This window comes from Bubalus kerabau, chromosome 6 (assembly GCF_029407905.1).
Source record: "Bubalus kerabau isolate K-KA32 ecotype Philippines breed swamp buffalo chromosome 6, PCC_UOA_SB_1v2, whole genome shotgun sequence".
In the NCBI taxonomy this organism is placed as follows: Eukaryota; Metazoa; Chordata; class Mammalia; order Artiodactyla; family Bovidae; genus Bubalus; species Bubalus kerabau.
Window position 1 is genome coordinate 37,224,569 of NC_073629.1, and position 18,201 is coordinate 37,242,769.

General features: G+C 43.2%; 1 protein-coding gene across 1 annotated transcript; it reads right to left on the bottom strand.

Annotated features, from left to right (window-relative positions):
• Positions 1 to 516: 516 nt before the first annotated feature.
• PRMT6 (protein arginine methyltransferase 6) lies at positions 517 to 3,944 on the bottom strand. Its single transcript, XM_055584935.1, has one exon. The coding sequence runs from the start codon at positions 2,797 to 2,799 to the stop codon at positions 1,672 to 1,674; it is 1,128 nt and encodes a 375-aa protein (XP_055440910.1). The 5' UTR covers positions 2,800 to 3,944; the 3' UTR covers positions 517 to 1,671.
• Positions 3,945 to 18,201: the final 14,257 nt, after the last annotated feature.

Genomic DNA, 18,201 nt, shown 5'->3' on the forward strand with positions numbered 1-18,201 from the left:
ACAGAGTTGAACACGACTGAAGCGACTTAGCAGCAGCAGCAGCAACACAAGGAACTAATCTGTAAGTCTAGTTTAAACTAGACCTAGATTGCTATGACTGGACCATTTGCTTAAGCTAACTATCCCGATACCAACAATGGTGAGAACTGTAAATGTACTGCAATCGAGGATCTTGTAAAGCTGATGCCTTTGTACATGTATAGTCCCTTACTAATGGCAGATCGCATGTGTTGATACCAAATTTTAGCAAATTAATTATACGTAAGTATTTTAATAAGTGATGAATAAAGAAGAAAAAACTGTTACAATAAACAGAACTATGCTAGAGTGCTTCCCAAGACCAGATTTTCACACCTGTTTTCTATTAGCATACAAAAGCTACTAGTGTAAAGAAACCATGCATTAAGCATAACTGATTATCTTTAAGCTATGCTCTGTAGGGGTTATAACACCATTTTTAAGAACAATATTAAAAAGGCAAAAGTTATAACTCAAACAGTACACAAGACGTCTTACTTCATCTATAAAAATAGAGAATGCCAGTGCTTTATTTGCCAGAGATAAGGAGGGAAACATGGGTAAAATAAATTTGATAACATAACTCACATTACAAATGATTTTCCTAAATTCACAACTTTCACATTTAGCTGACCTAAATAAAAAGAAAACAAACCAACAAAACACTAACAAAAAAATTTTCACTTGATATAAGTAGGCCAAATCACATCCCTCTGAATGAGGGATTTTAATTCTCAAGCTGGTAAAATATTTTCCTTACTTAAATAATTTACCCAAGGTGATAAATAAGCCGTTGGACCAAGTTCAGAAGAAATCGCCTCTATGTTTGTTTTAAAGAAGCACACAAAATTTTTACTATGGAACGTGCATGAAATTTTCTTGGTTAAATCTTAACAGTAAAGACAAAAAGTCCATACTACTTTACTGTGTTTCAGGTCTTTTTCTCCCAAACGTACCTTCTAGATTTCTTAGGTATGCTGTACTAGTACATATGAAGTTTATTTCACTTAATGGAGTAAGGTGTCATCAACTTTAGCATCCTAAGGAAGTAGTACGTGTTAAACTTTATCCTCCTTCACCTCCCCCACGTTACCAGTAGTAAAACTCATTAAAAATAAAAAATGAGGACAAAATAGCCTAGAGGCACCTGGGAAGAGAGGGAATTCAGAAAATGAGAGAATATGGCTCTGGAGTGATATCCCGTCTTATTGGAAATACATAGAGTGTAACTATAAACCCCTTTCCCCTTTCCCTGGCTTTAGACTTAGGGTGTGAGGTGTCAGGGATGTGAATGGAGCCTTCACAAACTGATATTTTTATACCCCTTCCCCCCCTTTATTTGCACGAAACAAAAGAAATAGAAAAAGGAGTGCTTGGTACCACGTGCTTTTGAGGTTTAAAGGGGCCTTAATAAACACGCTGTTTCGGTCGTGGCAGGGGATCGAAAACACGTTTTAATAAATATCGCCAGAAGAATCTCCTCGAAGGGAGACTGAAGTCACTCTCCCTCCCCAGGAGCCCTGGGGGAAAAGGGAGACGGAAGATAATGCCCCCTACTTGCACGTGAAATCTCCCTTACTCCGCCGACCAACCCTCAGCCTCTCCCGCGCCGGTCTGGCCGCCTTGGGAGGTAGCTGGGAGAGAAGACCACGCTCAGTCCTCCATGGCAAAGTCTTTGGTCTTTTCCTCCTGGTCGCCCACTTTGTAGCGCAGCAGCACGCGCAGGTGACGGTGGTGGTCCTGGGAGGGCAGCAGCGTGATCTCTCCGGAAACATCCGTGTCTTGCTCCACTTGCACCGGCTCGTTCAGGTAGAGGAGCGCCTGCTTCCAGTGCGTGACTGGGTGAAAAGGCGAGGTGGAGAGCACCACGGGTTTCTCCGAGTCCCCTCCGGGGAAGGTCACCTGGAACCAGATGGCAAAGCCGTGCATGGGAGCCGAGCCGTAGCAGCTGAAGCGGAAGCGCCCGCCCACCCCGGCCTCCAGCTCCTGCTCCAGGCCGGCGCGGGCCAGCTCCAGCCGAGCAAAGCACTGCGGCCGGGCCAGCACATCCTCGCCGGAGAGGCCTTGTACCACGATTTCTGAGTGGCCCATGAGGCAGCGCGTGGCGAAGCTCTCCAGGCAGCTCATGTCCACGCCGTAGAGTTGCTTCATCTGGCTCCAGAAGCTTAGGCGCAACTCCAGCATCTGGTCGCTGATGGGCGCCACGAAGAGCTCGGCGGAAGCCGGCAGGAGAAGACCGCCCTCCTTCAGCCACTTGGTCCGCGCATGGAGCACAGAGCTCAGCATGGACTCGTGCAGAAGTCCGCAGCCCATCCACTCGCTCACGATGGCATCCACCTGCTCCGGCAACTCCACCGTCTCCACAGGTCCCGGCAGGACGTGCACCCGGTCCTCCAGCCCGTTGAGCCGCACCACTTCCCGGGCCTGTTGCCAGATGTCGCTGGCCTCCACCGCGTACACGCGCCGGGCCCCTGCCTGGGCACAGAAGATGCTGAGGATGCCGGTGCCCGCGCCCACGTCCAGCACGGTCTTGCCTCTCAGCGCTGCCCAGTTCCGCAGGATGCCCAGGCGGTAGGCATCGGTGCGGACGCGGTCGGCAATCATCTCCTCGTGGACCGATACGTCCGAGTAGCACTGGTAGTACAGCTGGTCCCGCTCCCGCCTAGTCCTCCGGGGTCGCGGCACAGCCACCTCCAACTCTCCGCCATCTTCCTCTTCAGTTCCCTCCCCTCCTTCGCCGCCGCCCCCCGACTCAAGCTTTCTTCTCTTGGGCTGCGACATCTTGGCGGCTTGGGCCGACTCCCGGCGTGCGTTGCGCGCCGCGCCTCGGGCTCCAGGAAGCGGGGCCTTATGGTAGTTGTAGTGCGCGCTCGTGCCTCCCGGTTTTGGCAGGTCGCCGGGCGAATGTCAGCCGAATACCAATGATCTGTACTCTGCTCTTTTTCCTGCTCCTTTGGTGTCTTGGAATCCCCTTTTCATCCCCTGCACCCACATTCCATGGTTCTCTACGTTCCTTCTCCTTCCCTTAGATTCTCCAGTCTCTTGCTTTCACGCCCTTCGTGACATGGACACGCCCACTTAAAACTGAAAATCCATGTTTTGTCTTGTCCAACTCCCAGATTTTTTTATTACACAGAATTTTCTGGGCGGCACCGTGCACACCCTACTGCCTCATCTGGACAGTTGCAACTCTTAAAGCTCTCCAAACGTGGAGATTTGGAAATTGCACTGCGTGTTTTTTTCCTCCGTTTTCAAGGGAGGTAGAATGCAAAAGGGAAAAGGCAATGGCAGCCCACTCCAGTACTCTTGCCTGGAAAATCCCATGGACGGAGGAGCCTGGTAGGCTGCAGTCCATGGGGTCGCTAGGAGTTGGACACAACTGAGCGACTTCACTTTCACTTTTCAGTTTCATGCATTGGAGAAGGAAATGGCAACCCGCTCCAGTATTCTTGCCTGGAGAATCCCAGGGACGGGGGAGCCTGGTGGGCTGCTGTCTATGGGGTCGCACAGAGTCGGACACGACTGAAGCGACTTAGCAGCAGCAGAATGCAAAAGTGTAAATGAAACTAAGTAAAAACCCAACAGTGTAAAACCCTGGTTTGGATTCCAGTGAGACCACAAATGAACGGAATGATTAGGGCAAGTCATGTAAGTATTCTTGCCTTCAATTACCCATGCACCTTACAGCAACAAAGAATCTTCAAGGCAGTTGAAAATTAAGTTTCTGGTCTCTATTTTAGGAGAATAGTTATTTGGCTCTTAGTTCTGCTCCGGTAATTCTGTGACTCATTCAAGGGTTAAATCTTGGAAACTTCCAGTCCAAGAAGTAGTTGAAAAGCAACTGTTGCTAGGTGTATTCTGGTAGATGATTTTTTTCCCTCCATAGGTAACTGAATCCTTCATCACCTGTGATCATTTCTCTGCTTCAACTCACTTTTTTCTGCCTGTTTCCATGTCTGGGCTAGATTGGTACTCCCTTCTTCCTCTTCTATGTTCCTTTCAGTCAACTATCAGCTGTTAACCTCTTCCCTCTGAGATGTTCATAGTAGAAATAAATGCATTTAAAAATACATGTGATGTCTATAGGGGTGTCTGTGTTCTTCACAAGTAAGGTGAGAAAAAAATTTTCTCCTGGCTTAAAAAAAAAATAACACGAAGAAAATTGACTTTTATTTTCTTGTAGTCTCAAACTGTTTCTTTTTAACAATGGGCCTGTATTCCTTATCTGGGGGAGGGTTCCTTCAGCCCATTCTCTATTAATCTGTCATTGAATGAAATAGGTTTATTGACCTGACATCCTCAGCTGTACTTCTTTATTACAGTTTTTTCATTTATTTTTTGGCTGGGCTGGATCTTTGTTGGGCTACTCTCTAAGTTGTGGTGCCAAATCTTCTCTTTGTGATGGCTTCTCTTGTCTCAGAGCAAGGGCTCTAGAGCGTGAGGACTTCAGTAGTTGAGATGCACTGGCTTAGTGGCTTGCCTTGCTGCATCTTCCAGGACAAGGAATTGACCCCAGGTCCCCTGCATTAGCAGGAAGATTCTTAACCACTGGAACACCAGGGCAGTCCCCTTAGCTGTACTTCTAACTCGGGGCTCAACTCTGGCTGCTCATCAGAATCCTCTGTGGAGCTTTTAAAAAATACCTGTGTCTCACCTCAAACTAATTAAATCAGAAGCATTCCAGTGGAGCCTGCACATATAGTTTTAAAAGCTACGCAGGGAATTTGTGCAGCCAGAGTGAAAACTATTTCTCACTAAAATGATGTTAGTTAAATTTTACTTCATTAGTTTCATTGGGTAAATTATCTTTTTTCAGTGGCCTAGGCTGAAGCATTTAAGGCTAAAAATCTTCAGAGCATTTCCTCTCTGCCAGCTTGATATCTTTTTAAGAAAATAGAGGCCCAGAACAGAACTTGTGATTAAAGTTATAAATGTGGCCACTTTAATATATTACTTCTAGGCTATTACTTAGTGTATACTTCTCTCATTCTTTCTGTCCTCAAAATCTTCTCCCTCCTGTTTTAAATGCATTCACTCATTACCTTATTTTCAATTTACTTACTTGCAATCTTTTTAAGGAAACATTAGAATATAAGTTTTGTTGGTTTTACCTCCAAAGTATATGAGTCCATCTTTTCTCCACTGCCTACACCCTAGTCTAATTTTCCATCTTTGCTTATGTGGAAATCAGTCTCCTAAGAAATCTCTCAATTTCCAGTCTTACCCCTGTCTAATCCATTCTCCACAGAGCTACAAGAATTAGTTGTTCAAAGTCTAAATTGGACTATGTCATTCTCTAGTAACTTCTTCCAGTTACTGAAGCAATACAGTAACTTCAAGTAACTTCCCATCTTATCTCAACTACTCATCCCAACTCCTCCTTGGGCTTGAGATAGACTGGTCTTCCACCTTTTTCCTGTCTTAAGTCTTCACTTAAGCTCTTACAGAGGCTGGGACATTGTTTTTCTTCTTAGCACTTCACCTTAGTGGCTCCTTTTCATCTGTCAGGTTTCAGCTTAAATATTATTGCCAAAGAAAGTCCTTCCCTGGCTCTTTTAAATACTATTTTCTGGGACTTCCCTGGTGAACTAGTGGTTAAGATTTCACCTTCCAAGGCAGGAGTTGTGGGTTTGATCCCTGGTTAGGGATCCGAGATCCCACATGCCTTGGGGTCAAAATACTAAAACATACAACAGAAACAATATTGTTACAAATTCAATAGTCAATAAAGACTTTAAAAATGGATCACATCCAAAAGTCTTGAAAAAAGGAAACTCTATTAAAAAAAAACAACTATTTTCTAACCCAAGGTATGGTTTATTTCCTTCATATCTTTTATTATTAGCTGAATTTCCAGCTGAATGTATGTAATTCGTCTATTTGTTTTCTGTAAAATATAAACTCCAGGAGACTTGGAGTTTTTTCCCCCATTATTGTATCAATAGTTCCTAGCACTAGAACAGAGCCTGACTTAGAGCATAGAGTATTTAATAGTCTTCAATGAAGACTTGTTGTGGAAACGATTTTCAATAAAGTTGCCTGATTTATAGCAGAAATTGTTAAATTGTCATAACCAATATTTACACTTAAAATTGTTAAAATGCCATATTTAATACACTAAGAGGGCTGGCAGCCCACTCCAGTGTTCTTGCCTGGAGAATCCCAGGGACGGGGGAGCCTGGTGGGCTGCCGTCTATGGGGTCGCACAGAGTCGGACACGACTGAAGCGACTTAGCAGCAGCAAGAGGGCTCAATAAATTTAAATTGAATTGCTAATAGTGGATTAAGTTCATAATATCCCTGTTGTCACTACCTAAACAATTCAATACACACAATTTTCAAAAGAATTAGAACTACTCATTATAATCAGGAAACTATGAATTTGCTATTCATCTGTTTTAGTATTAGGTTTAATCATGGGCCAATACACTGTGGATCTAAAAGATACTATATATATTATGAGAGTTACATATACCTGGGCTTTCTATTTTTGATGTTCCAATTTGTTTAAATACAAAAATCACCACCTTTTGTGTTCATTTTCTATAAAGGATTTTTTTTTTTTTTTTTGACAGAAGTGCCTCTTTTTATGCTGGCAGCTTCCAAGTAACTGAAACATGGCAAGAACTACATGATTTAATGAATATTCATATCAAAGAGATATTTATAACATTTTTGTGTCATTGTTCCTTTACCCTTCCCCAACATACACATTGAGAATTATAATTAATTAATCCTTGAAATCCTAAAGAAACTACCTTCAATAAACATATATTTTTAAACAACAGATCTTCAAATTAAAGAGGAAAAGAATTTAAAAATAAGCATTTCTGGGAGGAAATCACATTAGAGCCAAAGATAAACAACCAACACAAGAAAGAAAGTTGAGAGTTAAAAATGGTATAATAATTTACCTATGTAAAAAAAATGTAAGAATAACAGATAACATTAACACAAAACATAAGCTTTTAGGGGTAAAGGGTTTTGTCTTTTTGTTTATTAATGTGTCCCTTGTTTCTAAATACTTAGTGTAGAGTAGATGTCCAGAATGTTTGTGGAACAAATGAATGAATGGATAAATGCATGAATGTGTATGATGCAGAAATTTGAGAACTCCTGTACTAGACCAACCTGCAGACTGTTGCAGACCATGCAGAGATTATGGGATGAAAAGTCTATTATTCTTTCTGCTGTGGTAAAACAAATTACTACAAATTAGCAACTTAAAACTACAAACATTTTTTAATCTTATGGTGTCTGTGGGTCAGAAGTTCAGGCATGCCTCACTGGGATCTCTGCAAGGCTGCAATCATGGTGTCCATCTGGCTACATTTGTTTCTGGATTTTGGGATTCTCTCCTCAAGCATGTAGTTGTTGTTCCTTGCAATCGTAGGACTGAGGTTTCCCTCTTTTCCCGACTTCCAGATGGAGGGTATTTTGGCCCTTAGAGGCTGCTGGCAGCTCCTTGCCACAGGATCATTTCCCAGGTTCTCTCACAACACACAGCTTCTCCAAGGCCAGTAGAAAAAGCTTTCTTATCTCAGGGAGGGTCCTATTCCAAATAACTTCCCTGCCTCCCACCTTGCCAGGATGATGTCCCTTTTGATAAATTCAAAATAAACTGATTTGGGATTTCAATTACCTCTGTTAAATAATCCTTTCTGCTGGAAAAAACAGCTCAGCATAGAGACCAAGTGTGTATTCCCACTGAAAGTTGCTAAATATTGAAACTATCTCAAAATTAGTCTATGGCTCAGAGAACTATGGGTATGGCTCATGGCAGTGGTAAAGAATCCTCCTGCCAGTGCAGGAGATGCAAGAGCTGTGGGTTCGATTCCTGGGCCAGGAAGATTCCCTGGAGTAGGAAATGGCAACACACTCCAGTATTCTTGCCTGGAAAATTCCATGAACAGAGGAGCCTGGTAGGCTATAATCCATGGGGTCATGAAGAATTGGCTGCGACTGAAGACACATGAGTAACTACTCAAGGCATGGGGAGATGACTGATCAAATAGATCAGAAACAAAGTTTTGAACAAGCTGTTCACCATATCTAAGCCAAAGATTTTAATACAACAAAGTTGCCTTAGTCACCCTTGAGTTTCTGAACCCTGCCATGTGAAAAAAAAAAATTTATGTATCGTGGCTACATTTTTAGTCTGGGTCCAGGAAGAGAAGATTCCTGGAATGAAGCCAAGCTGAGCTGAGCCTAAATGAACCCAGTAGACTGTAGCTCTCATATAATGGAAGCAAGAAACATAAAACTTTCGTTGTTACAAGCCACTGGGATATTGGTGTTCTTGTTACTACAGCAAAAACAAAGCTGTCTATTAATAACATAAATATACATACAGAATGAACAATCATCATTGTTCAAGATCAAGATATAAAACATTACCAATGTCATAACTATACCTGTGTGCCTCTAATCTTGTACTTTTTGTACAGGATTTTTTTTGCCTTCCCAAAGGCAAGTATCCTGATAATACCATAAAATACTCAGTGACCTGGCTTTTTGAACCCCATATACACCTAAATCATGCAGTATGTGTTCCCTAGTGTCTGATTTCTTTTGCTCACCATTATGGCTCTGAGACCCACCCATGTGACTATGTGTAGCAGTATTTTTCACTTTCCTTGCTTTATTTTGTAGTATTCCATTGTATGAATACACAATTTGTTTAACTAGGTTTCTGTTGTTGCACGGGTCCTTTGAGATAGAAATAATCATTCCTATCAGTAATTTCATATTTTTTGTATGGTTATTTTGACTCAATATTTTATACTTTATGTAATTTATTTATTATCATATTATATATTAAGTGCCTTAATAATAGCTAAAGTTTGTGTGTTTGCCATGTATGAGGCATTGTTTAAATGTTTTATATGCATCATTAATCAATTCATTCAGCAAATAGGTGCTGAACATTTGACACTCTATATCAAAAAGTATAAGGGTAAACAATACAGAAAAAAATCCCTGCTTTTATGGAGTTTATACTTTAGGGAATAATCTCTGATTCTCAAAATCTATGAGGTGGACATTAGTAAATCAAGGCATATAATAGTTATGTCAATCACTTATTTATCTTTTCTATAGGATCGTAAATTTCTTTTAGGCAGGAACCAATTTCCTTTATCTTCCTACAGTCTAGTGGAACACCATACACATAGACATAATATTAATTATTTTGATGGCAATTAATATTTATTTTGTGCTTTCTATACCCCAGAGACAACTGAAGTTTCATAAAACCTCTCTGGTTCAGTTCAGTTCAGTCACTCAGTCATGTCCGACTCTTTGCGACCCCATGAATCGCAGCACGCCAGGCCTCCCTGTCCATCACCAACTCCCGGAGTTCACCCAAACTCACGTCCATTGAGTTGATGATGTCATCCAGCCATCTCATCCTCTGTCATCCCTTTTTCCTCCTGCCCTCAATCTTTCCCAGCATCAGGGTCTTTTCCAATGAGTCAACTCTTCGCATGAGGTGGCCAAAGTACTGGAGTTTCAGCTTCTGCATCATTCCTTCCAAAGAACAGCCAGGGCTGATCTCCTTCAGAATGGACTGGTTGGATCTCCTTGCAGTCCAAGGGACTCTCAAGAGTCTTCTCCAACACCACAGTTCAAAAGCATCAATTCTTTGGCACTCAGCCTTCTTCACAGTCCAACTCTTGCATCCATACATGACTACTGGAAAAACCATAGCCTTGACTAGACGGACCTTTGTTGGCAAAGTAATGTCTCTGCTTTTGAATATGCTGTCTAGGTTGGTCATAACTTTCCTTCCAAGGAATAAGCCTCTTTTAATTTCATGGCTGCAGTCACCATCTGCAGTGATTTTGGAACCCCCCAAAATAAAGCCTGACACTGTTTCCACTGTTTCCCCATCTATTTCCCATGAAGTGATGGGACCGGATGCCATGATCTTCGTTTTCTGAATGTTGAGCTTTAAGCCAACTTTTTAACTCTCCTCTTTAACTTTCATCAAGAGGCTTTTTAGTTCCTCTTCACTCTGGTAGGTATTATAATTAACCCCTTTAGAGATCAGAAAATAAGCAAAAAGAGGCTAACTGACTCGTCATTGGTCTAGGTTCCTTTGCTGTCTATATGTTTTGAAATTAATCCATGTCATTGCATAAAACAGTACTTCCTCCTCTTATATTTCTGTATAGCATTCAGTTTTCAGCTTCCTCAAAGTCATTATGGATCATACTGTATCTATAGATGAATTTGCATCAAGGAGGGATTCAAGCTTTTCGTTTTTTTCATCTCTGTTCTGCAGCTTTTCTTTTTCTATACATCAAAGGAAAAGGGAAAATTAGACATCATGTTTTTATCTAATCACTGCCTGTGTTTTACTCAGAAGAGTTGTGGTGTGGAAATTGTTAGTGATGCTGTATTAGACTGACTATATATATGAAAACCTTAGTTGGTTTAATAAAAGTCAACTATACTTCAATAAAGTGAGAAAAAAATAAAGTGAAAATTTTAAAGAAAAAGAATATTAGTTTATTCACTTAATATTGTTGAGCTCCCTCTACATATCTAGCACCATGCTGGGTTTTAAGAAAAAGAGGAGGAAGCAGTCTCGTTTTTCACCATAAGGAGTTCACAATTGTTGGAGGAGGTCACTCAAAGGATTTTACTGCCTGTTGCTGGACCTGGGCAATCAGAGGCTCCCTGCACTCTCTCCTGCCCTTGGAATATATGCTCTGCCCATTGTATCTCATCAGTCAGTCAGTTCAGTCGCTCAGTCATGTCCAACTCTTTGCGACCCCATGGACAGCAGCACACCAGGCCTCCCTGTCCATCACCAACTCCCAGAGTCTACCTAAACTCGCGTCCACTGAGTCGGTGATGCTATCCAAACATCTCATCCTCTGTCATCCTCTTCTCCTCCTGCCTTTAATCTTTCCCAGCATCAGGGTCTTTTCAAATGAGTCAGCTCTTCACATCAGGTGGCCAAAGTATTGGAGTTTCAGCTTCAACATCAGTCCTTCCGATGAACATTCAGGACTGATTTCCTTTAGGATGGACTGGTTGGATCTCCTTGCAGTCCAAGGGACTCTCAAGTCTTCTCCTACACCACAGTTCAAAAGCATCAATTCTTCGGCGCTCAGCTTTCTTTATAGTCCAACTTTCACCTCCATATGTGACTACTGGAAAAACCATAGCCTTGACTAGATGGATCTTTGTTGGCGAAGTAATGTCTCTGGTTTTTAATAGGCTGTCTAGGTTGGTCCTAACTTCCCTTCCAAGGAGTAAGCGTCTTTTAATTTTATGGCTGCAACCACCATCTGCAGTGATTTTGGAGCCCCTAAAAATAAAGCCAGCCACTGTTTCCACTGTTTCCCCATCTATTTGCCATAAAGTGATGGGACTAGATGCCATGATCTTAGTCTTCTGAATGTTGAGCTTTAAGCCAACATTTTCACTCTCCTTTTTCACTTTCATCAGGAGGCTCTTTAGTTCTTCACTTTCTGCCATAAGGGTAGTGTCATCTGCATATGTGAGGTTATTGGTATTTCTCCTGGCTATCTTGATTCCAGTTTGTACTTCATCCAGCCCAATATTTCTCATGATGTACTCTGCCAGAGCAATATCCAGGATATACAGTTTTAAGAAAAGTTGCGGTTGAGACCATCTGTATGTGTATATGACTGAACCCCATTAAAGCCTTTATATAAAGTTTAAATAAGTGGCAAACAGGTATGGAGATCCACTCAGCTTTCTGCCACCCAAGAAAAGCCTTGTATACAAGTTCCCTTGCTTATTAAACCTGCCACCTACCAATTCAGATTGATCTTCCTGATACTTTGGTCTCTCCTTGCTCTCTGTGTAGGAGGCTAGTTTCAGATTTTCTTCGGGTATCTCCTAAATTTGATGAACCAACAATTGGTGAGCCAATCGGGAGCCTAAAGACATGAGCCTTGAGAAAGAGACATCAGCTGGGGAAGACTGGAGTTGGCCACTGACCTCTGTGTGGGAAGAGGTGGCCCATATGTTAGATGATTATGGACTTCATGTGTGTGCAGGATGCACAGACACAGCAAAAAAGGAAAGCACATGGCTGTGCAGGGGGCTGGCCTCTACTGTGCGCTGGTTGCTGCCCACCAATGCCCGACTAGAGGCCGATGCCCAAGTCAGAAAGCAGGAAGAGGGGCTGCTGTTAGAGAATGATGTGTGGCTGTCCACTACTCTGCCAGCTGTAAGGCTGGCAGACAAGATGGGAGAGCAGGATAAGACGCTGGAGATCTTAACATGCCATTTGCAAAGACAGAAGTGCTCAACCTAGAGGCTAGCTGATGAACTCTCAAAAAACTAAAGGCACAGGCACAACCATAAAGTTTTTGGTAGTCATATGATCAGGTACAACCTGCATTGTCCCACAAACTACGATTGACAAGATGCAAGCCTATCCAATCTGTAAGAGCATGCAGTGCCAGCCTTTGTGGATGTGGGGGTTTGGGAAGACTTTTACTCCCTACTGTTTTGATGCCTCCATCCCTCACACTGCCTGGTAAAGAAAGGGCATATGTGGGCCTGGGGATCAGAGCAATAAATCACCTTTGACAATTGAAAAATACTAACGAAATGGATAAAAGTTCTAAGCATCTCCCAAGCTGGGCTACCGTTTAAATTAGATGTGTTTGTGATTTATAAAGGTATGGGTTGGGCACTGAGATCCTGTTGTGCCACTGTAAGCTGGACCTACTGAAACATGCTGTATCTGGAATAGAACATGCACCATTGAAAGATGGGAAAAAAGGAGGGTCCTGATCTAGAACATCCCACCTTCAGCACATCTCCACATGCCTGACAGTGCTGCCTCCCCTGGCCAATATGTATGGTATGTGCAACCAGGTCAAATTCTTAAAGCTGCAGTCACATTAAGGATCAGGCCACATGTGTAATTCTTAAAAGGAAAAGACTTTCCCATCAAGATTTCTCTTAAATATCTGTCTTTTGCCCTTAGGCGTCTGCTGCGCCTCTGTTTACTGGTCACAGGATGAATAAAAAAATGGAAATACTTTTATACAGTGAGCCCACATGTATGCCCAACAAAGGAATCAATCCAAATGTTGGGTATTGTGGAAAGAGGCCCCTTTCTAGCTAATCAGGATTACCGTGGTGGCAGTGCCATTCTGGGGAGAGAACTGGAAGGCCATAGAACAGTACCTAAGGTAGAACAAGCTAGGACTAGTACTCTTAATTCATCTGGCATTACCAATACGTGATCCGAAGACCCGGCCTGTGGCAGGGATATCAACAACTCTGGGCATGGGTATTTTTTTTCTGTCAGTCAAACTACACAGGCAACCCATCAAACTGCTGACCAGAAGGGTCTGAAAAATACCACCACTAGCGTCAGGGGTGACTAACACTCAGATTTAGGATAGTTTCCTGTGGCTCACGCTGGGTTATTGACATTTGAACATCGGACATCCCCATGCTGGAAACAGATGAATCACTCTCGACGGAACCAACACTATTGTTCTAGGGATGTGGGATGGATACCACCAGCACAGTGTGGTCATGTCATCGCATGGAAGGATACTGACCTTTTGGCATTGACTGGTTGTGACACCCAGATGTTTGTTGGAGAGCCCGAAAGGAACCAGTGGTTGTGTGGCCCAAATCTTTGGACATGGCTTCCACCAGGGTGGTTGGGCCACTGTGCTCTATCCAGGTCTTCCCTGGGGACTGGGGAGACAGGGAGACCCCCCCCCCCCCGCTGCCAGGGTCCAGCCCCAGCAGGATCCAGGGGTACCCTCAGGATGAGGGCTTAGATGATAAGGACAGCAAAGCGGAGAGTAGGGCTTGATCTTCCTTGATAAACACAGAAAGCCAATAAAGCTCCTGTCATCCTGAAAGAAGAACAGAGAGAGAAAAGGAGGGAAAAGGAAAAAAAGAACGACACGGGGAGACCAAGCTTTGGTGAGTGAGGCCCATAACTTTATTTTCAAAAGGAACTTTTATACCTTGACTTGTACATAGAGGGAAATGAAAGATGCAAAGTCATACAGAGTCAGCTCAAACGTTACATCTGTTTTGTCTTTATCAAAACCAGGATTTTTTCTGCATGCCTTTCTCATAAACAATGTTGTGTACATTATCTTCTGGCCTTGGAGGCCTGTGGACATTTTATGACCCTTTTTTGATAAAGGCTGCTCAACCAGAAAACTTGTTTTCCCTTAAAGTGTTTATTCTTTATTTCTCCCAGCCTCAGAAAGTACTAAATAAAGTTACATTCTCACGGAGCAAAGGTGCAGTGGGTCACAACAAAGAAAGAACCGATTAGCTCAAAGGTCTGATGTGGTTAATTCCAAGGCTGCTACTTGTTTTTCTTACATCCCAACTATGTTAACCAATGCACTCCCAGGTGCACAATGGATAAGGGATATGGGAACTTGGCAGCAAGCATTGGCCCAATAATGAAGCCCTTTACCAGTACTATCTAGTCTAATAATTTTTCATCCCTTAAAGGACTCTATGCTCATTAGAACTTTTAGAATGTTTTGGCTTCCCGTGCCTTTCAAGGTTGGGGAGTTGTGAACAATCATGTGTTAATTGCAAGAGTATGGATAAACCTGTCAGGCAAGCTAGAATGCCAACAGAGGGGTTAAAATAGAAGTATTTCTTTTATGTCCAAGAGACTTATTAACTAAAGCCCTAAGTTGACTTTTTCCAGAGAAAGGTGGTCCGGGATAGCCCCCTGTTAATGTCAGAAGAGTTGGTGAAAGGCCTAATATAATAAACAACAGACAGATTTTGGTTTTGGGGTAGATGCTCGAGCAGATTCAGGGGGTCCCTTGAGGCCTGATCCGCCTTTGCCTGTCAGGTCTCTTCCGCATGACCTTTGTCATGGGTGGGATCTCCCGTGGTGGCTCCCGGCACCACCCCCTCCAAAGTAACAAAAATGGTCACCCTCCTTCTCCTCTAGGCCAGATGAGCACATTCTGTTTTCCACTGCTACAGTCACTTGGCTACTGTCTTTTTTCCTTTCATTGGCCTGAGGATGTTACAGCCCACATACAAAGCCCTCACTGAATTCACCCAGCAAACCTTAAATGCTAGTCAGCAAAGCCTGTCTTTACTGAACAATGAAATGTCTCTAATGAAATGTCTGTAATGAAATGTCTGTAATGAAAAATACTGTCCTCCAAAACTGGATGGCCTTGGACATTATTACTGTCTGGAAAGGAGGCACCTGTGCCATTATGAGAACAGAATGTTGTTGTGTGTTCATACCTAATGAGTCTGCTTATTTTTATTAAATCACACGAGGAAACACATGACAGCTATGTGATCTGACCACCCCACGCCCACCCCCATCCTAGGGGGCTTAATAAATCAGTGGTTCAAATAATCATGGGCCTTTTGGTGAAAAACACTGTTACTTATTTGGGGAAGCATTATCTTTTCCTGCATTTTCTCTTGCATGTGCCCATATGGCTTCTGTGGAATCTGCCTCCAATGCAGCCTGAGAATTGCCAAATGAGCCACCTTCCTGCTAGTGAAACCCTTTGCTGACCGCTCAGGGCACAGAAATGCAGAAAAGCAAAATGGCTGTCTGAGGAGGCCTTACAAAATAGCTGTGAAAAGAAGAGAAGTGAAAAGCAAAGGAGAAAAGGAAAGATATAAGCATCTGAATGCAGAGTTCCAAAGAATAGCAAGGAGAGATAAGAAAGCCTTCCTCAGCGATCAATGCAAAGAAATAGAGAAAAACAATAGAATGAGAAAGACTAGAGATCGCTTCAAGAAAATTAGAGATACCAAGGGAACACTTAATGCAAAGATGGGCTCGATAAAGGACAGAAATGGTATGGACCTAACAGAAGCAGAAAATATTAAGAAGTGGCAAGAATACACAGAAGAACTGTACAAAAAAGAGCTTCATGACCAAGATCATGATGATGGTGTGATCACTCACCTAGAGTCATACATCCTGGAATGTGAAGTCAAGTGGGCCTTAGGAAGCATCACTACGAACAAAGCTAGTGGAGGTGATGGAATTCCAGTTGAGCTATTTCAAATCCTGAAAGATGATGCTGTGAAAGTGCTGCACTCAATATGCCAGCAAATTTGGAAAACTCAGCAGTGGCCACAGGACTGGAAAAGGTCAGTTTTCATTCCAATCCCAAAGAAAGGCAATGCCAAAGAATGCTCAAACTACTGCACGATTGCACTCATCTCACACACTAGTAAAGTAATGCTCAAAATTCTCCAAGCCAGGCTTCAGCAATACGTGAACCATGAATGTTCAAGCTGGTTTTAGACAAGGCAGAGGAACCAGAGATCAAATTGCCAACATCTGCTGGATCATGGAAAAAGCAAGAGAGTTCCAGAAAAACATCTCTTTCTGCTTTATTGACTATGCCAAAGCCTTTGACTGTTTGGATCACAATAAACTGTGGAAAATTCTTCAGGAGATGTGAATACCAGACCACCTGACCTGCCTCTTGAGAAACCTATATGCAGGTCAGGAAGCACCAGTTAGAAATAGACATTGAACAACAGACTGGTTCCAAATAGGAAAAGGAATATGCCAAGGATGTATATTGTCACCCTGCTTATTTATCTTATTATATGCAGAGTACATCATGAGAAATGCTGGACTGGAAGAAACATAAGCTGGAATCAAGATTGCCAGGAGAAATATCAATAACCTCTGATATGCAGATAACACCACCCTTATGGCAGAAAGTGAAGAGGAACTAAAAAGCCTCTTGATGAAAGTGAAAGAGGAGAGTGAAAAAGTTGGCTTAAAGCTCAACATTCAGAAAACAAAGATCATGGCATCTGGTCCCATCACTTCATGGGAAATAGATGGGGAAACAGTGGAAACAGTGTCAGACTTAATTTTTTTGGGCTCCAAAATTACTGCAGATGGTGACTGCAGCCATGAAATTAAAAGAGGCTTACTCCTTGGAAGGAAAGTTATGACCAACCTAGATAACATATTGAAAAGGAGAGATGTTATTTTGCCAACAAAGGTCCATCTAGTCAAGGCTATGTTTTTTCCAGTGGTCATGTATGGATGTGAGAGTTGGACTGTGAAGAAAGTTGAGCACTGAAGAATTGATGCTTTTGAACTGTGGTGTTGGAGAAGACTCTTGAGAGTCCCTTGGACTGCAAGGAAATCCAACCATAAAGGAGATCAGTCCTGGGTGTTCATTGGAAGAACTGATGCTGAAGCTGAAACTCCAGTACTTTGGCCACATCATGCGAAGAGTTGACTCATTGGAAAAGACCCTGATGCTGGGAGAGATTGGGGGCAGGAGGAGAAGGGGACGACAGAGGATGAGATGGCTGGATGGCATCACAGACTCAATGGACATGAGTTTGAGTGAACTCCAGGTGTTGGTGATGGACAGGGAGGCCTGGTGTGCTGTGATTCATGGGGTCGCTAAGAGTCAGACAGGACTGAGCGACTGAATTGAACTGAACTGATCTGAACAGGGCACATTGTGGAGGATGGGTGGGTGTGAAATTTTAAGAGCCAGTCAGGAGCCATGAAGTGCTGAGGGAGGTCATTGAGAGGATGTGACCGCCTGTTGACCTGTAAGCTGGATCCATGCAACTGGAGGCTCCTAACCCCTCCCCTGTCCTGGAAATGTACATTTTGCCCTCTGTTACCACGCCCGCCTGCTCAGTCGCTTCAGTTGTGTCCAACTCTTTGTGACCATATGGATTGTAGCCCACCAGATTCCTGTCCATGGGCGTTTCCAGGCAAGAACACTGGAGTGGGTTGCCATGCCCTCTTCCATGCCCAGGGATCAAACCAGCGTCTCCTGGGTCTCCTGAATTGGCAGGTGGATTCTTTACCCACTGAGCCACCTAGGACGCCCCTCCATTCCCACAGCCCAAGCCATTTCATGGATGAAGCCTTGAGAGAGTAAGACGGTGTTGAGACCGTCAGTCAGGTATTGTTGGACTTTGTACCTGACTGAACCCCATTAAAGCCTCTATTCAAACTTAAGATTCTGCCAGACGGGTGGGGAGATCTTACCGTCTTACCGCCACCCAAGACAAGCCTCTTAGGTAAGTCCCCTTTCCTTTTAACCTGCCGCTTACAGTCCACAGGGTGGAAACGTGCCCAGCACGACTGAGCATGCGCGTGCATGCCACCAGTCTGGAGCGGTCTGTTTCTTTGTTAAATCGCGTGGAGCCAGTTTC

Bases quoted from the DNA above. Each gene is read 5' to 3' on its own strand.
- PRMT6 (XM_055584935.1), bottom strand. From the start codon at position 2,799: ATGTCGCAGCCCAAGAGAAGAAAGCTTGAGTCGGGGGGCGGCGGCGAA.